The sequence below is a fragment of the Aquarana catesbeiana genome, linkage group LG03 (genome assembly GCF_042186555.1).
Source record: "Aquarana catesbeiana isolate 2022-GZ linkage group LG03, ASM4218655v1, whole genome shotgun sequence".
In the NCBI taxonomy this organism is placed as follows: domain Eukaryota; kingdom Metazoa; phylum Chordata; class Amphibia; order Anura; family Ranidae; genus Aquarana; species Aquarana catesbeiana.
The window spans coordinates 676,934,309-676,954,612 of NC_133326.1; the positions used below are offsets into that span (position 1 = coordinate 676,934,309).

Genomic DNA, 20,304 nt, shown 5'->3' on the forward strand with positions numbered 1-20,304 from the left:
ATGATTGTACATATGATGAACGCTGCAAAAAGCTTAATTCCGAGGAAATGGAAGGAAGCAGAGAGCCAAAATTAGAGAGCGGTTTGATAAAATAGAAGAGATATATAACATGGAACATCTAAGATATAGCCATGAGGATACTAGAGAGGGATTCATTAAGAGATGGGAAAAGTGGAAAAAGTTTAAATTAACAAAGAAATATAGCGAGATTAATATTACTTAGAGAAGGGGAGAAAAAAGGGTCGCTTCTCGGCCTTTTGGCTAAGATCAAGTGTAGTATCGACTTTAGCCCTTAGGGGTGTCTCTGCTTCACAGCTAGGACGTTGAGAACCACTTGTATCTATCCAAGCTAATTGGTCCTTGTGGGTTACCCTCTGCTCGGCCTGGTAGGATCGTTGATTAAATTCAGCTTCACCTACTTGTTGCTATTGGGTTAGAGGCTTAGCCCCCACAGGGAACGAGATTGCGGTCTTCCCTCCTCCCCCACTCCGCATTACTACCTCCGGGCAGTAGATGCTAAAGCCTTTTTAAAGGCTACGAAAAAGAGCGAAGACGTCGAGGAACCAGAAGGAAGCCGCCTAAGAAACATCTGAAGCGACATCCAAATCCTTGACGATGGGGAAGAGCGAAAAGAAGACCGGAAAAGAGAAGAAGAACCCCGTTCCAGCCACTTCCTCCAAGCCCGGGAATGCCGCTGCCTCAACCCCCGCCCCTACCCCGGCCGGCACCAGCCGACCAGGACCAGCCAAGCCAGACCAGCCTGCAGACGGGCTCCCAGCTTTGGAGCCATGGATGAAGCAGACGGTCGTGCTGCAGCTGAAGGAGGTGGACGGAAGAGTCCCCGACATGACCCCGGAGATCTTTGGAAAGAAGATGATCCTGGAACAGGAGTTCAGCAAAGCGGAGACGCTTTCGGTGCAGGCCTTCACAAGAGGTATATTCTTTATAACTTTTGTGTCGTTCCAGGTCTGCAGAAGGTACTGGGAGATGGTGAAGACCAGTGGCCCTGAATCCCCTTTCCGGAAGTTCACTGCGAACTGCCCCATAACTCGGGACGAAAAGCGGGTGACAGTGGCCATGAGGAACCCCCATACCAGTGGAAAGGACATAGCCACCTACCTCCAGAGGTTCTGCACCGTGGTGAAGGACCCGATCCAAATCTTCGATGCGAACGGCTTCTGGATAGGTAAGTGGTCTGTGCTCTGCAAACTGAGGAAAGACCCTTCGGGGGACATCCAGCACCTGCAGCCTTTCTTCTCCCTGGGATCCTCCGCAGGAATCCTCTTCTACCCCGGCATACCCTACAACTGTAACAAGTGTGGGCAGCCGGGACACATAGGGAAGGATTGTACAGAACTTGCTTGCAAGTTCTGTAGGGTGACAGGCCACGAGACCAAGGACTGTCCAAGGTCTAAAGCCTGCAACCTTTGCGGATTGGCAGAGCATGTCTTCAGACACTGCCCCCAGAGGACCCGGACCTACGCTGGAGCCGTAAGCCAGGGTAAGCCATCCGGGAGAAAGCTGCCAGAAAAACCAAAAGAACCTCGAAAGGCCAAAGGTAAGTCCACTCCCGCCCCACCTGCACCTGCCCCTGCCCCTGCCCCCCCTGCCCCATCCCCTACCTCCAGCACACCCCCACCCACCCCCTCTGTGCCGGAGGAGCCCCTCCCCACCCCTTCCCCCCCCAACCTGTCCTCCCTGGAGGACTTCCCCACCCTCCCACCCCCCTCCACCCCCACCAGTGGCCCAAGAGGAAGCCGGAAACGTAAGCCAGAGAGCCCATCAGCAGAGGAACCTGCCACCTCCACCAAACGGCCCAACGGGGTCCAACGCGACAGCGATGGACCCGAGCAAGTAGTGGAGGACCTAGAGTCTGCAGGCGAGGAGGGGGAAGGGGAGGAGGTCGTGGTCAACCCCGAGCATGACCTCCCCCCCGACGTCCACATCAGCCAGCAGATGATGGAGTCTGTCCTTGAGGAGCTGGGCCTGGCCCAGAACACAGGACAGGCAGAAGATGCAACGGAAGAGCCACCCCCCCCTCCGGGGAGGTAAGTTCAGACCCTTGTTAACTAGACCCTCATACCCTTTTTCATTATGGCTGAGATCTCAATCTTTTCCATCAATGTGAGGAGTATCAAGGATACATCTAGAAGGCAAGCGGTCCTGACCTTTCTTTCAAGTCAGCAGAGTGACTTGCTTCAGGAGTGCGCCCTTCCCCCCTTGTCTACATGCTTCAGGAGTGCGCCCTTCCCCCCTTGAGGAGGTACACTCATCTGTCCTCCCAGTGGACCCTTGGTCCCTCCTACTGGTCCGGGGGTGGCGATTGCAAGTCTGCAGGAGTAGCCATTCTGGTCAGGGGTGGGCGTTTCACGGTTGACTCTATCCATGAGCTAGTCTGTGGCCGTCTTTTGGTCATAGACGGCTCGTGGGTGGAAGAGCCAGTTAGGCTCATCAACGTGTACGCCCCCCCAGACAAGAATGCGCGGCTGGAACTCTTCCAGACCCTGCGGACCCAACTCGTCACCACCAGAACAGTAGTGATCGGCGGTGACTTTAACTGTCAGATCGAGGAGGATGGGCGCAGCTCCAGCATATACGCAAAACTTGATGCTACTTCTAGGCTGCTCAGGGAGATGATCTCGGAGGCCTCCTTACAGGACGCCGTGGGATCCATAGGGAAAGGGACCGTGAACTATTCGTGGTGCCGACCCGATGGATCTGTGCGTTCCAGGATCGACTTCGTGCTCACTTCAAGAACAGTCAAGCATCGTGAGTTCTCCATGGTCCCCTGCTTTTTCTCTGACCACAGGGCTATCCACTTTCGGGGTGACCTGGGCGAGGGCATCGCCCGCGGACCGGGTTCCTGGAAGCTGAATAGCACCCTTCTGGAAAATGAGGAATTGATGGGGGAACTCCGTGAGGCCTATGCCACCTGGACGGAGGAAAAGAGATTCTTCGGAAGGGTAAGCGACTGGTGGGAGTTTGTGAAGGTTAAGCTGCGTAGCTTCTTTCAGGCAAGGGGACGCCAGCGTGTGTGTGCCAGGAGGAGGGAACTCAGGAGACTGCAGCGTCAGTTGCAGTCCCTGCAGGACCTTCAGCACTGTGGCTGGGACGTTAGGCAGGACCTGGAGGACACCAAGAGGAGCCTGAAAGGACACTTCGAGGAAGAATCCAGGCACATTGTCTTCCGTGCCAAGGTGGAGAATCTTGAGAAAGGTGAGAAGTGTAATTCTTTCTTTTTCAGGAAACTCCACTCAGGACACACACCCTTGTCAGAGTTGCGCGACGAGACCGGAACACTCCAGAAGGGGAAGAAGGCTGTGATGAAAGTGGTCAGCGACTACTACACCAACCTCTACTCCCCGAAAGAAACGGACACACAGGCGGCCGACAGGTTCCTGTCAGGTATCACTAACCAAATTGATCCTGCAGGTTCATCAACCGTCAACGCCCCCTTGGTGCTGGAGGAGCTGCACTCTGCCGCTAAATCCTTTAGGCGAGGCAGGACCCCGGGCTGCGATGGTCTCCCAGTTGAGCTCTATGTAGCACTGTGGGATCTCGTGGGCCCGGACCTGCTCGAGCTGTACGAGGAGATGGTGGTGGAGGGCAGAATGCCTCCGTCACTGAGGGAGGGGATGATCACGATTTTGTATAAGCGGAAGGGGGAGAGATCGGATCTTAAAAATTGGCGTCCGATCTCTCTGCTGAACGTGGACTACAAAATCCTCGCCAAGGTCCTGGCCAACAGGTTGAAGTCTGTCATCGGACAGATCATCCACCCGGATCAGACTTGCGGCATTCCTGGTCGCAGGATTGCGGACAGCCTTGCGCTTGTCCGGGACACGGTCCAGTACATTCATGGCCGCCGTGTGCACGCGGCCCTGGTCAGTCTTGACCAGGAGAAGGCCTTTGACCGTGTCTCCCACGAGTTTATGTGCAGAGCTCTGCGCAGGTTTGGTCTTGGGGAAATGTTTTGTTCGTATGTGAATGTAATGTACACTGACATTTCTAGTTTGGTGCTGGTAAATGGCTGGAAAACTGACCCCTTTCCAATTCTGTCTGGGGTCAGACAAGGCTGCCCTCTCTCACCTCTGCTTTTTGTTTGTTGTATAGAGCTCTTCGCCCGAAGCATCAGACGGAACCCAGAGATCAGAGGGATCACCGCACCAGGACCGGACAGACGGGAGGTCAAGTGCTCACTCTACATGGACGACGTGACGGTGTTCTGTGCTGACCGGCGCTCCATCGACACACTCGCCCAGACCTGTGAGGACTTCGGCCAAGCTTCAGGGGCAAAGGTCAACTGCGGGAAGTCAGAGGTCATGCTCTTCGGAAAGTGGTTCCTGCCTTCTTCTGCACCAATTCCTTTCAGCGTCAAGACGGACTTCATCAAAATCCTTGGGGTCTGGTTTGGAGCTGAGGGCGCAGCCCTGAAGTCCTGGGAGGAAAGACTGTCAAAGATGCGACAGAAGTTTGGACTTTGGAGCCTCAGAGAACTCACCATCGAAGGCAAAACACTGGTACTCCGCAGCGAGATTCTCCCTGTGTTGCAGTACCTCGCCCAGGCCTGGCCCCCTCGGGTCAACACCTGTAAGGCCATCACCAGGGCGGTGTTTCACTTCATCTGGAGCTCCAAAATGGACAGAGTGAAGCGGGCGGTTATGTTCAAGGAACCCCTCAAGGGCGGTAAGGGCGTGCCCGACATCGCTACACTATTGAGGGTGTGCTTTGCTTGTAACTGCATCCGCAGGACATTGGTGGACAGAACTGTGGACTCTGGTGGTAACTCTATGTCCCGTTTTTTCCTCCTGCCTCTTTGGAGGACCCTTGGATGGGACAAATGGGACAGCTCCATCCCCTACAACTGGGACACGCCTTGGTACTACTTGGACACCTTCAAGTTTATTAAGGAGCTGGGGCTACATGGAGTGAAGCCCGACTTGTGGAAGCCAAAAACTATCCACAAGTTGATCAGAGCATCGGACATTGTTGAGACTGTTCCAGGCCTCCCTTCAGCCACTTGTAAAGTGGTCTGGAGGAATGTTTCTTCAAAGAGACTCACCAACAGGCACAAAGATCTGGCATGGATGGCAATCCAAGGGGGGCTGCCACTCAGGACATTTATGCATGCCAGAAACCTGTGTAGATACAGGCACTGCCCCTTTTGCATCATCCAGGAGGAAACTGCTCTGCATGTTTTCTGGGAGTGCCCCTTTGCACAGGACCTGTTGAGGGCCCTGGAACCTGAACTCAAAGACTTTGTTCCACAGACTGCAATCACACACTTTGGTGTGTTGAACGGACTCTTCTGTGGAACTCATTCACAGGAGGACATTGACGGTGCCTGGCGGGTGCTGTGTTGCTTCAAGGACGCTTTATGGTGCGCCAGAAAGCGCCTCATCCACCAGCGGGAGAGGATGTCCATCGAGGACTGTCGCAGACTGGTTCACAGTCTGCTCAGAGACTATCACCTGATGGACTTCAAGGAGGAAGAGGAGGTCTGAAGATTTCCCCATTCCCCCCCCCCTCTCCCCCGTGTATCCTTTGGCAGTTCAAATAAAGCTTCGGGCCTGTGAACTCTTTACTCCCTCCCCTGCCCCACCTTCTCCACCCCCCCCATCACACCCGTTGCCCATTTGAATGTTATTTGACTGTATGACTGGACTTTTTGTGAAATGTTTTTTCAGGTACTGCTTTCAGGGTAATGCAGCGTCATGCATGATGTGATGTTTCGGGGTGTTACTACTCTGCACAACACATTAGGCATCATACCGCAGGATGAATGTAATTTATTGGTATGCTTGGTGATGTATTGTAATGTAGTGTATTTATGCGCTGCGTCGCAGTACAGATTGGATGTACCCTGTTTAAGTATTTGTTTTTTTGTATATTTTCTTGCAAAATAAAGTATACATTTTTCAATCAAAAAGGGGAGAAAAAAGGGTCTAGGAGTGGGGTAGAGGCTGGGGGGGGGGGGGCGGAGGAGGGTAAGGGTAGATAAAGGTTTGGAAATTAACAAATTTTATGTATATCCCTATTGAGTAGGGAAAATGCTTTTACTTCTTTGTGTACGGTAAATTTGGATAAAATAAAGAATAAAAAAAAAGAGAGAGAGTAGAAACATGAGACCAACATCTGGTTTATCTTTAAAACACAGTAAGAGTGAAATTCCATCTACACAGGATGGCTATTCATCAGACAGGAAACGGGTGAGGGGTGACCAGTCTAAACACACAACCTCTTATGCCAAAATATCAGTTACATAGAAATACCTTTTTAAAAACATAAATAAGATTTACCATGTCCATCAAATGTCTCGACAGCTTCTAAAAATTTGAGAACTTAGTTCAAATGTCACCATCTGTAAACCATTAACTCAAAGAAGAATATAACACTCCTCCCTACGTGCAGCATTGGTCATTTTCGACCACTTCGGTAGATACTCAGGTATCCGAATAAATTGGAACAAATCGGTCCTGTTCCCACTTCACCCGTCATTGCCCCTCCTACAGTAGACACAAACACACCTCTACGTTGGGTGGATGAATTCATGTACTTGGGTGTGAGGGTAGGGGACGTGGCGGCTGACTACCTCAAACGAAATGTGTACCCGCTGTTAACACAACTCACTCAGCGGTGTATGACATAGCGGACCCTACCCCTGACTTCGCTCGGTCAAGGAAACCTTCTAAAAATGATTTACCTCCCAAAATGTTTGTCTTTTTTTTTTAAGCATACCCTGACCCATATACCTAAGTCCTTCTTCCACCGCCTGTAAAGTATAGTGATCTCCTTTGTTTGGGCTGGGAAACCCCCGAGGATGGCAAAACGTATACTTTACCTTCCACTGTCAGGAGGGGGATTGGCACTTCCCAACTTCTTGATATATTACTGGGCAGCGGTACTGGTCAATGTGAGGTGGTGGTTCTCCCAACCCCGGCAGAACCCTGCGGTTACATTGGAGGTGGCTCTCCTAGGCTCCTATGCAGCGTTGTTGAACCTGGTATATCGAGGCAGTAGGGTCCACCCCTCTGTGACAGGCCCCATTAAAACCACGATCCAGGTGTGGCGGTACTCCAGGGCAGCACTCCTGAGGCCGTCTTGTGTCTCCTCGAACACCCTGCTTTGGGGTAATCCTCTGTTTCCCCATCTGTACAAAATTCCTGACCCTGCGGGGTGAGCTAGGAAAGTAATTACTACCCTCAGGCAAGTGATGCTGGGGGGTGAGATTGCCTCATTCCGGGAGCTGCAATGAACTCACCACCTTCCTGGATCCTTTCTATTCAGATACTGGCAGTTGAAACATGCCCTCAGGGCCCAGTTCCCTGCTCAGGTGACGCTCGAGCCTGATTCGATCGAGCGCCTCCTGATCTCAGGGGTACTGGAGAAGCCCCTGTCCTCCCTCTACTTATACTTGACAGTGGCTCATGATGTCAAGACCACTAGATCAATGAACAGATGGCAGATGGACATTCCCTCTTTGGGAGAGGAGGAATGGGAAGATTGTCTAACTTCGTTCACTCCCTCCATGATTGCGGCCAAAGATAGGTTCATACAGCTGAAGTTTCTCCACAGAGAGTTCTACACCCCACAGAGGCTGGTGGGTATCTACCCCAATCTCAGCCCCGTTGCACTAGATGTGCCTTAGAACAGGGTACCTTCTTTCATATGGTCTGGTCCTGTCCCAAGTTCCACCCGTTCTGGAGCGCAGTGGCAGATACTCTAGGGAAAGTATGGGGGATAGAAGTATCTCTGGACCCACTGACCTTGCTATTGAGCCATTTAGAGGATATAGAGGGGGACCACTACGTCAAACTGTGCCTTACTTACTTGCTATTCTACGCTAGAAGGGAAATCTTACTAAGTTGGAAGCAGAGGGAGGCCCCTTCCAAAGACTCGTGGCAAAAGACAATTAACACCGCGCTACCACTCTACCGAATCACATATGAGAGTAGAAATTGCCTGGAGAAGTTCGATAAGCTGTGGCCGAACTGGATAGATGCCTAAGGCTGATCCCTGGCTGGCTGGGTGTCGCCTCACATTTGGGGCCCGAGGTTCGGACGGCGGTCTCCTGGTCCCCCCCCTCCTCCCCTCCCTGCTGCTCCCCCCCCCCCCCAGGGAGATCTCTCCTCTTACCACTTCTCTCCACGCTCGCCACGCCCCCCCTCCTCTTCTTTCACCTTGGTGATATGCACAAGTTAACAATAGGCTAGGAAAGACTACCTGCTCCTATCAGCTCCTTACCCCCAAGTAATAGTTTTCAAATACTGATATAACCCTGTACAAACACTTTAATTGTATTGGCGACCTGATGCCTACGTAATAATCAGGATCTGTGATACCATACCTGATGGCAGATTTTTTTGTTGTACTGTCTTGTTTGTCTAATAAAAACCTTTCTGTTAAAAAAAAAAGTGTTCGGGTCTTGCTTGAAGAAAAGGTGGCAACCCTAGCTCTATAGCTGGGTGATGATGGGGGACAGCATTTCCTGTGGGCTTTATAGCTGGGTGATGGTGGGGGACAGCAATTCCTGTGGGCTCTATAGCTGGGTCATGATGGGGGACAGTAAGTGTGACAGAACCCACTGTCACGGTATGTTTTGGAAGGGGCTGTGGGCTGGCCTCCTACCCAAAGGCTATGGCCCAGCAGAGAACGAGAGACTTGGGGACAAAATGGCATTGAGATAATGTAATGTAATGCTACATCTCTTCTCCCCATCCCCCCTCTTGTTTTTGTGTTTAATCGTGTTGGGTCATGACACGAAGACAAAGGATGTGGAGACACATCCCAGCAGGGGATGTATAAGGAGGGGCTGACTGCTTATCATAATCCCTCGGTGTGTTTCAACTGTAGTTGTTTGAATATACAAGTGTCGATTTTCCATTGGTTCTTCCTTGTCCCCTACCCCCTCTATAACAAGGCTAAGGGGAGTGTCCCTAACTGTGTTTAAAAGTATATGTTTTATACCTAATAAACAGTTTTATGCTCTGCATGTTTAACCCTCAACACCTGTGTGGCTTGACTCGTGTTTGGGGGGTTGAGGGCTGGTTATGGCGAGTCTGCTGGCTGCGGGTGTGTTTGGAGAACAGGAGACACAGGTCTGGCGGAGGTGCCCAGCCGGGGTATCCGAGATCCATCACAGTAAGGCTTGTGGGCCTTTAAGCTGGGTGATGATGGGGGACAGCAAGTCCTGTGGGCTCTATAGCTGGACGATGATGGGGGACAGCAAGTCCTGTGGGCTCTATAGTTGGGTGATGATGGGGTACAGTAAGTCCTGTGGGCTCTATGGCATGCCATACAGGGTCATCACATGCCATGCAATGGCACTGTAATGCATGCAATGGCACCGTATGGCATTGTCAGATTCTGCCTCGCTCTCTCTCTGCATATTGGACAGAACACCGATGAGGAATATGTCCGCTCATAGTGTGCACATTGTATATTCTGCCCTCTCCCCCTGCAAAACTCCTTTCTTTATGTGTGAGGTAAATTGTCGCTGCAATTTATTGATCTGTGAGATTAAGTTGAAAAGAACTAGAACAAACTTCTGATAAAAGTGGATTATTAGGGATAATTTGATCCCAACACTTTCCCCCCTCCCCTTTAGGGCTTCTTCACACAGCTGCTTACTGCTGTGTACAGAGCGAGGCAGAATATGACAGTCAGATTCTGCCTCCACCTGCCTCTGCCTCCTGCAAATTCCCCAGCAACACTGCAGGATTAGCATATATACCACTAGCCCCAGGGAAAAATAGCACTGTGAAGTAAAGGATAGATGGAGGAGCCAGAACTGACCCAGAGGAGGATAGGGAGGAAGAAAAAAAAAAAGAAGGGAGGGAGAGAAAGGGAGGTAGGAGCAGGGCCGGTGCTACCACTAGGCAAACTAGGCAGCCACCTAGGGCACACTGCTGCCTAGGGGCGCCCATCTGCTGGTTTCCCTCCGCATCTGCATGCTCTGCAGGCTGCAGCATATAACTAACTCAGTCCGACCGGTAGTGTCATTAGAGGTGCAGCGAAGCACTGGAGCCAGCGCCAGAGGAAGCAGAGACGATGCTTCCTGTATAGCGGCGCCTTCTGTCACATGGGCAGGGCAAAGGGGGTGGAGCCAATGGGGGCAAAAAATTAGGTTTAGCCTAGGATGTCAAAAATCCTTGCACCAGTCCTGGGTAGGAGAGGCCTCAGCGGATGAAGGTGCAGCCGGAGCAGATATTCCCTTCAGGGTATGGTTTCCTGATCTCTAAGCTGTCTTCTTCTTCACTCCCTTCTGACCACCATTGTTCCACACATTCACCCCATCCAGGCGTCAATAAGACCCCATATTTCACCACTAGGCTGGGAAGCCTGAAATAAAAAAAATTAAAAAAATTATCTTGGCTTCCCAGCCGAGGCGGCGCCGATTGCTTGAATGCAGAGGCCAGGCATGACGTCACAAAGATCATAGAGACTCCAGCGACCATCTGGTCCGCCGGAAAATCTCTATGGTAAACATCCGGGGCCGGCGGATCCATTCTCAGATTTACCGATCGCAGAGGTGAGTCGATAGAAGCACCGGAAGGCGGCAGGAGGGGGGGGATGTCCCCTCTCGCCGCCTGTAAGAACGATCAAGCAGCAGTACAGCCGCTATGATCATTCATATGGTGCAGAGAATCGCTGGCTGAAAAAGACGATATCTGAATGATGCCTGTAGCTGCAGGCATCGTTCAGATATACCCACACAAATTCAAGGACGTCATATTACGTACCTTGGGCGGGAAGTGGTTAAACCCTTCAAAACCCTCCCCCTTGCAGCCTAATAGCTCCTTGCTCCAATCTGGCCATTGCTACACCTTTACTTGACATCTATCTTTAACCCAATACCTTCCCCCCTCCAAAGGTGTCTCAATTCCAGATCAGGGAAAAACCTTAAATTGTTCCCTTCCCATATAGTCAGTACACAAATCAGCTCTGATATAAATAAGAGGAAAAATACAAAAACATATTTAAAAGGATCACTCTAGGATGAATCAACAAGGATATAAATAATATAAATTAAATACAAATATATATTACACACAGAGCCAGCCGCACCCACAGAGAAAGAGCCAACCACACCCACAAAGAGGCAGCAGCCCCCCCAAACGCACACACATAGAAAGAGGCAGAAACACACACAGAATGCAAAAGCGCCCCCAGTGACTTCAATGCAAGAGACACAGTAAGTCCTGTGGGCTCTATAGTTGGGTGATGATGGGGGACAGTAAGTCCTGTGGGCTCTATAGTTAAGTGATGATGGGGGACAGTAAGTCCTGTGGGCTCTATAGTTGGGTGATGATGGGGGACAGTAAGTCCTGTGGGCTCTATAGTTAAGTGATGATGGGGGACAGTAAGTCCTGTGGGCTCTATAGTTAAGTGATGATGGGGGACAGTAAGTCCTGTGGGCTCTATAGCTGGGTGATGATGGGGGACAGTAAGTCCTGTGGGCTCTATAGTTGGGTGATGATGGGGGACAGTAAGTCCTGTGGGCTCTATAGTTGGGTGATGATGGGGGACAGTAAGTCCTGTGGGCTTTATAGCTGGGTGATGATGGAGGACAGTAAGTCCTGTGGGCTCTGTAGCTGGGTGATGATGGGGGACAGCAAGTCCTGTGGGCTCTATATCCAGGTATCTCTTTGAAATCTTCCTGTTATTGGGCGCCATTCTTCTAGCAATCATCACAGCTTCACTGCAGTTCTGCAAATAAAAGGACAAAGTTAGTTTTTATGCCCAAAACCAGTTTGCAACCAGGTTTAAACCCTTCAAATCCCTCCCCTTGCAGCCAACAAGTCCCTTTCTCCAATCTGGCCATTGCTACACCTTTACTTGACACCTAGCTTTAACCCAATACCTTCCCCCTACAAATGTGTCTCTCAATTCCAGATCAGAGAAAATCCTTAAATTGTTCCCTTCCCATACAATCAGTCCACGAATGTCAGTTAACACTGATATAAATAAGAGGAAGAAAAAAAAATACAAAAAACATTAAAAGGATCACTCCAGGATGAATCAACACTGATATAAATTAAATACAAATACATATTACACACAGAGCCAGCCGCACCCACAGAGAAAAATCCAGCCGCACCCACAGAGAAAGGGCCAGCCACGCCCCCCCCCCCTTCACACACACATCCCCTTTCACACCCACACAGAGAAAGAGCCAGACACACAGAATGCAAAAGCGCCCCCATTGACTTCAATGCAGGAGATATACAGCAAGAGACAGAACCCATATACAGCAAGAGATGGTCCCCATACACAGCAAGAGATGGTCCCCATACACAGCAAGAGATGGTCCCCATATACAGCGAGAGACAGTCTCCCATATACAGCGAGAGACCATCCCCCCATGTACAGCGAGAGACAGCCCCCCATATACAGCGAGAGACAGCCCCCCATATACAGCGAGAGACAGCCCCCCATATACAGCGAGAGACAGTCCCCCATATACAGCGAGAGACAGCCCCCCATATACAGCGAGAGACAGCCCCCCATATACAGGGAGAGACAGCCCCCCATATACAGGGAGAGACAGCCCCCCATATACAGGGAGAGACAGTCCCCCATATACAGGGAGAGACAATCCCCCATATATAGCAAGAGACAGACCCCCATATACAGCGAGAGACAGCCCCCCATATACATCAAGAGACAGACCCCCATATACATCAAGAGACAGACCCCCATATACATCAAGAGACAGTCCCCCATATACAGCAAGAGACATCCCTGCTCCTTGGCAGAAGTTTCAGCAGAAAAAAATCAGTATAAATATCTCTATTGCAGAGCAGCCGCATGGCATCCTATCCAAGTTGCAGTATAATAGCAAGAAATTACAGAAAAAAATGAATACGCGTGTAGCAACATAAAGATGTATAGGCAAAGATATGTGTGACTTAATAACAAATCTGTGGTAGTGCATACCAGTGCACCACCACTATAACACAAATGTCCAAAAATAAAGTGCTTGTGCATAGAAACCAGTGGAAAAAACACTGGAAAAACATAAAAACCATGAAGTCCAAATAATAAATCAGTGAGTGTTGTGCAAACACGTGAAGCACCTTCAGTGACCCTCCACCTTCACATCTATGCGCTCACCTAGGGTTGCCACTTTTTCTTCAAGTCAAACCCGAACACTTCGGCGTCGCACAGCAATTTTTTTTCATAGTATGCATAGATGAATAATCCATAGATGTTTCTATTAAATAACATTTCTAATCATATGAAGTTAATCACAAGAGTCCCCCTTTACTTCAGAGTCCACAGAGTTCCCCTTTTACATCAGAGTCCACAGAGTTCCCCTTTTACAACTGAGTCCACAGAGTTCCCCTTTTACAACTGAGTCCACAGAGTTCCCCTTTTACATCTGGGTCCACAGAGTTCCCCTTTTACATCTGGGTCCACAGAGTTCCCCTTTTACATCTGGGTCCACAGAGTTCCCCTTTTACATCAGAGTTCACAGAGTTCCCCTTTTACATCAGAGTCCGCAGAGTTCCCCCTTTACATCAGAGTCCGCAGAGTTCCCCCTTTACATCAGAGTCCGCAGAGTTCCCCCTTTACATCAGAGTCCGCAGAGTTCCCCTTTTACATCAGAGTCCGCAGAGTTCCCCTTTTACATCAGAGTCCGCAGAGTTCCCCTTTTACATCAGAGTCCGCAGAGTTCCCCTTTTACATCAGAGTCCGCAGAGTTCCCCTTTTACATCAGAACTCGCAGAGTTCCTTTTCACTGTAAGGGGGGACTCTGCGGACTTTGATGTAAGGGAGAACTCTGGGGACATAAGGGATGCTCTGGTGTACGAAGAGGACTCTGATGTAAAGGGGGCACTGTGGCCTCTGGTGTAAAGGGGAGCTCGTGATGTAATGAGTGCTTTAAGAACCCTGATTTACCTTAGCGTACTCACTTAGAGGCAGGAGAGAGAGAGAAGGGGGAGGGGGGAGACTTAGTCCAGTCTGAATAATGTGTCCGAGTCTCAGACAGTCTGAAACCCGGACGCATGATTCCAAACCCGAACTGTCCGGGTGAATCCCCGAACAGGTGGTGACTCTACGTTCACCTCCATAAAGGACCAACAACTGGCCACCATGCGCCTTCCCCTTATAGGGGTATATGGATCCTTAGTGGATGATTGTAGCCTCGTTGGGTTCAAGAGAGTCCCCAGCAGTAGTACTCATAAAAGGATAAAGGAAACTGGCATAGTGCTAAATCGTTTTTAAAAACTTTAAAAAAGTTGTAACAAGGGGCTAAATTCTGTGTTACATTTATTCATAGGTTCATTCATATATTTAGCCTTTCAGATATGTGGTCAGAAGTACAATCATTAAAACACAACACACACAAGTAATAAAAGAGATTTACTTAGCTTTGATTAAAGATGCATTACAGATGATACGATACAGGATAAATACAGCATATTCAATGTAGGGGACCCTTCAACTTCTGAAATCTTCAGAAAAGTTCTGGAAGCCAATGTCCTAGAAGAAGTCCACTGCTCTTCTCTATTATCTAACCTTTTATAGGCTAGATGGAAGGTGCGAAAAAGCTGGTTTTATCTGGTACTAACAAAAGACTAGCCATAATGGTCCCGAGACAATGTGACCATCTGTGAGTGTGTGTATGTGTGTGTGTGTATGTATGTGTGTATATATATATATGTATGTAATCACCTTAAAACTATTAATAAGTTTCCTGTAATTCAATAACTAAAGTTATATATGAATATAGACCTATACTAAAAAGTATCCAAAATTAAAACTCACATATTTCTGTGCACTGACACTGGTGCACTCAGATCGCTCGCATTGCACATATAGGGTGTGCAGTGCACATTAGGATACTGTGTATGATTTGCTTTAGAAGGTGTTATATTTTGCCAAAAAAATGAAGCCTACCACCACAATATAGTAGACTCTTTTGAGCAGGACTGTACACTAACACTAACTGCACTACCTTTCCAATAATGCTCCTCCCCCAATTTATCCTCCCCTAGCAGATCTAAAAAAACTCCAAAACAAAAAAACAAAGAGCCCTTGAATCTAATCCCCCCCCCCATTATATTCAGAAAAGAGACAGCCTAATCCAGCAAAGAGACCATCCAATCCAGCAGACAGCCCCATATATTCAGCAAGGAGACATCCCAATCCAGCTCAGAGACAGCCCAATCCACCAAAGAGACATCTCCATATATTCAGCAATGAGATGACCCAATCCAGCAAAGAGACATCGCCATATAGCAAAGAGACCTCCTCATCCAGCAAACAGACATCCATATATCCAGCAAAGAGACATCCCAATCCAGCAAAGAGACGGCCCAATCCACCAAAAAGACATCCTCATAGAGCAAAGAGATGGCCAAATCCAGCAAAGAGACGGCCCTATATAGCAAAGAGAGGCCCAATCCAGCAAAAAGACAACCCTATATAACAAAGAGACGGCCCCATATAGCAAAGAGACGCCCAATCCAGCAAAAAGACAACCCTATATAACAAAGAGACGGCTCCAAATAGCAAAGAGACGGCCCAATCCAGCAAAAAGACATCTTCATATATTCAGCAAAGAGATGGCCCAATCCAGCAAAGAGATATCCTCATCCAGCAAACAGACATCCATATATTCAGCAAAGAGACATCCCAATCCACCAAAGAGATGGCCCAATCTACCAAAGAGACATCCTTATAGAGCAAAGAAACAGCCCAGGTCAATCTGCACAATATCCCCCTAAGGCCAGTCTGTGTCAGCCTTCACAACATTTCCCTCTACTTGCAGACCTCAGCGGCATGCCTTGTAGTTTCCTTCTTCCCAGGCTCTTGTGACATCATCACCCTGCCCTCCAGTGAAGCCAAACCTGTTCACAGACAGCTGCCTGAGATATGATGCCCACAGCTCCCAGATAGCAGCAGACCTGTGTGTTATACTGTCACACAGGATGCTGTGACAGGAGCCAGGCATCACAGTGCCAACCGCACCTGCAATGCCCGAGGCATGGAGGTTACTATTGTAATAATATCCATCCAACCATAGGTGCAGTGTGTCAGCGCACAGTGGGCCCTGCCCCCCTCAGGGCCTGTTGGGCCCATAGATGATACACCACTGCCCAGGCCCCTCGGGATGTCCAGGCCCCCTACCTGGGTATGGGTTGTCCCCCCCGATGGTGGCCCTGACCAGGTCCTTGAGTTATGCACCCATTTCATTGGGAGTGTCTTTGGTGGTCACTAAATTGCTTTCCCTGGAGAAGATGGGAAGGCTGGGCATATCCAAAAAGGGTTAATAGTGGTAACAGAAGACGTCATGCAATATCTGCTGTAAGGTGGGGCTTTTAGTTTTAAACGCCATCACATTTTATATCTTTTGCTGTGTAGGGACATACAAAGACACCTTGAAATCTAAACTTTAGAGCACAGAAAATAAAGACTGAAAACATGTCTAGCATCAGATTTACCCTGAAAATAACATCTGATTTAGCCAGTCACATTTTACTGTTCAGTGTGGAAATGGATGAGATATTAAAAGGCAAAGGTACAGGATTCAATTTAAGTAGTTACTTTTACATGGACATCTTGGCACAGTAGTCATCCAGGATTTATATAAATATAACTTTTGTGACCCCTTTGTACATTATAAACGTGTGTTTACACTGAGCGAGGGGTAAGATCAGAGGGAAGAAAGGTATGATCTTTTTTAATACTGTGAAGTATGTGGACATTTATATTGTCATTTTTCTTTAACTGAACTCATACAATTATTGAAATTGTAGATTTGCTACAATGGCACAAGAAGGTCTGGAAGAGGCACTGAATTCTTTTCTATTCAAGCATAAGGGAATTTATTTCTATGCTGGATCCACAACACCTGAAAAGATTGATTTATTGGAACAGATGGAAATTAGAGACAGCGATATGTTTATAGTCGCATATCCAAGGTCAGGTAAGTATTATTATTAACAATTAATAACTAGCATGTAAAGCAACATTAACTATTAAAGTAGACCCAGAGGGTAAAGCCCCACACGCTATTAGATTTTCTTCAGGTTTTTGTCTTCAGATTTACCAAAACCCTGTGGTGCAAGGGCCTGCCTGATTGTATACAAATTGAAACTCTTAAGGTTTGACCTCATATTATATGGTTTTGGTAAATCTAAAGGAAAAAATCTACAGAAAATTGTATAGTGTGTATCCAGCTTAAGAGCTGAAACCACTTAGACCCCATACACACTATTAGATTTTCTGCAGATTTTAGTCTTCAGATTTACCAAAACCATATAATATGAGGTCAAACCTTAAAACCCCTTTCACACTGAGGTGATTTTCAGGAGCTTTCAAGGTAAAAAAAAGCACCTGGAAAGCTCACGAAAACCTATTTCCAGTAAAATCAATTAATGCTTTCACACTGGGGCAGTGGGCTGGCAGAGCAGTGAAAAAACGTCCCTCTCCTTTGAAATTAATGGAAAGCTCTTCAAAAGCACCTGAAAAGCTCTTCAAAGCACTCAGTATTTTACTGGCAGTTTAAAAGCGCCTGTGTGAAAGGGGCCTTAGAGTTTCAATTAGTATGCAATCAGGCAGGCCCTTGGACTACATGGTTTTGGTAAATCTGGTTTGGTTTTGGTAATGGTAGTGTGTATGGGGCTTAAGTTTTAGAATGAGGAAAGGCTCCCTGGTTTTTATTGTTAATAATGACAGAAAGCCATCAAACCAAATTGATAAATCAGGTGGTCAGATTTTCTGAAGTACCATATGAACAACGGTGCTCTTGGTCAAGGTGACAGCAGAGAAAATAAGAGCAAACTAAGGCTGGCCATACATGGTTGAATTTCGAAACAATTTTCTTTTGAAAATGAGAAAATTTGTGTGTTTTGTGATCCGATGGTACCACCATTGATTTCAAAATTCGACCAACCAAGCCTTCATTTTCACCTCATGTTGCTACAGAAAAGAAATTTCGTGGCTGGGAATCTTCCTTTCTTTCCTGGAATGTTCTTTTCTTGCACATGCGCATTTATTTTTCCTTGTCAAAAGAAGTTTATTGAGTACACAATCTTATAAAGATACATAAAGTAAGTTTACAAGGATCTATAAAGTAAGTTCATTGTTTTACAGTAGGGTTTATATAGGTAAATATCATGAAATTTCAAATATTAAACATTGGGTTCACGTAAACCTAAATTAAAGATATATATAATTTCCTTAGTTACTTTTGTAGGTATTTAAATGATTTATACCTACTATACATATTGTTTACAAGTAGAGTGTATATAGGTCAAATAAATTCTGATAATGAGCTTTAATCGTAAGGTGGAGAAAAGGAAAGAGAAAGAAGAAAAAGGGTTGAAAGGTAGAGGTATGGTCCACAAGGTTGTCCCGCTCGTCAGTTTATTATTCTTTTTAGTTCTCTTTGAAGCCTTAGAATGGGTGTCTCTGTAAGTCATTTAATCTGTTACCATGGCAACAAGACAGAGTCATTGAAGTTTGACAGGAACTGTTGTTTTATCCAAGGATGCCAAAGTTTTTCAAATTTTGGAATTTGATTTTGATCGATGGCTACCATCTTAGCATGGGACATTGTATTATTCATTCTGTGAATTATTTCTGCTAGTACCAATGTAGGAGATTTCCATGCCTTGGCCACTGTTTGTTTTGCAGCCGTTATTAGTTGGATCATTAGTTTGAATTGAGAGAGTGTTAACCATTCCGGTTTTAGATTAAGTAAAGTTAAATATGGATCTGGTTGTATTATTTTTTAAAATATTTTAGATGCAATCACGAAGACTTCCTTCCAGAAGGTTTGGATTACTGGGCACGTCCACCATATGTGTAAATATGTGCCTAATTCTGGGCATCCTCGAAAACAAAGAGCTGAGGTATTAGGTGAATATTTTGCCACTCTAGCGGGTACAAGGTACCAGCGAGTTAGGACTTTATAATTTGTCTCCAGTGCTAAGATGTTGGGTGAAGATGACTTAGATGTGAGCCATATGTTAGACCAGTCCGTGTCTTCTAAAGTTCGTCCCAGGTCCTCCTCCCACCTCTGAACGTAAGAGGGTCTATTAAGATTTGCTACTCCATATAATTGATTATAAAGTGATGAAATTGTACCTTTAGCAAATGGATCTTTTGTACAGATTGATTCAAAAATGGATAATTGGGATAATGGTGTATCCCCCTTTAGGAATGGTGTATAGAAATTTTTGATTTGGAGATATCTAAATATCTCAGAGTTTGGTAGATCATATTTTTCTCTAAGCGATGGGAATGAAAGGAATGATTTAGATGCTATGAAGTCATTTAGTGTCTGAATGCCTGATGTTGTCCAAGCTTTAAAAGAATTTGGGTAGATCCATGCCGGATAAAAGGCCGGATTTCTGATAAAAGAAAGGAGAGGATTGTGTGGAGATTGTAACTGATATTTGGTTTTTAGTTTATCCCAGAGAGATAAGAAGTGTTTAGTTATGGGATTATGAATTTTAAAGCGGTCTTTAGGATCAAGCCATAATAAATTTGATATTAATAGAGGGTCATTTTCTGAAGCCTCTATAAATACCCATAATGGGATTTCCTGTTTTGCATGGTATTTGGACAGACTGGCCAAATGTGCTGCTCTGTAGTAGTTAGTAAAATTAGGGTATCCCAGGCCTCCTTTATTTTTGGGAAGATGTAGTGTGTGTATAGGTATACGTGGTTTAGAAGAGCCCCATATAAACGAAGTTGCTCTTTTTTGTACTATTCTCAAAAAATAGGAAGGAATTGGAATAGGGAGGACTCTGAATAGATAAAGCAATTTGGGTAGAATAGTCATTTTGATTGCATTAATCTTCCCCATCCAGGATAAAGGAAGTTGCGACCATTGTTTTATTAGATTTGTGATCTGTCTTAATACAGGAGGATAATTGGTTGAGAATAAGTCAGAATGAGATGCTGTTAAATGAATTCCAAGATATGGGATTGATTTTTCTGCCCATTTCTAGCCGGGATCAATTCCATGTTTGTGAGTGAAATATTAAGCACTAGGCATTTCTTAGGATTAATCATAAGGCCGGATAGGGCTGCAAATCCATCAAGAGCTGGTATTAAGTTAGGACCAGAGACCTGTGGTGATGATAGCAAAAGTAATATATCGTCTGCAAATATACATAATTTGTGTGTAATACCTCCTACTTCAATGCCAGTTATAGTTTGTATATAAGTATAAGTATAAGGGCAAATAATAAGGGAGATAATGGGCAACCCTGTCGGGTACCTCTTTCGATATTAAAGGCTTCAGATTTGTATCCAGCATATTTTATATAGGCTTTGGGT

General features: G+C 46.9%; 2 protein-coding genes and 1 pseudogene across 2 annotated transcripts in view; all 3 read left to right on the forward strand.

Moving 5' to 3' along the window:
• The first annotated feature begins 241 nt into the window (after nucleotides 1–241).
• On the forward strand, nucleotides 242–403 carry LOC141135997 (U2 spliceosomal RNA; annotated as a pseudogene).
• A 2,192-nt stretch (nucleotides 404–2,595) lies between these two features.
• On the forward strand, nucleotides 2,596–5,645 carry LOC141133503 (uncharacterized). The gene is made up of 2 exons (XM_073622919.1): nucleotides 2,596–3,405; nucleotides 4,114–5,645. Exons 1-2 carry the CDS (start codon nucleotides 2,634–2,636, stop codon nucleotides 5,502–5,504), a joined length of 2,163 nt encoding a protein of 720 aa, XP_073479020.1. The 5' UTR covers nucleotides 2,596–2,633; the 3' UTR covers nucleotides 5,505–5,645.
• A 5,434-nt stretch (nucleotides 5,646–11,079) lies between these two features.
• The window catches only part of LOC141134734 (amine sulfotransferase-like), a 38,494-nt gene continuing 29,269 nt past the window's right edge, over nucleotides 11,080–20,304 (forward strand). Inside the window, exons 1-2 of the mRNA XM_073624170.1 lie at nucleotides 11,080–11,194; nucleotides 16,770–16,939. Of these exons, the coding sequence (XP_073480271.1) occupies nucleotides 11,181–11,194; nucleotides 16,770–16,939 (184 nt within the window). The 5' untranslated portion in view covers nucleotides 11,080–11,180. The remainder of the gene's footprint in view (nucleotides 11,195–16,769; nucleotides 16,940–20,304) is intronic.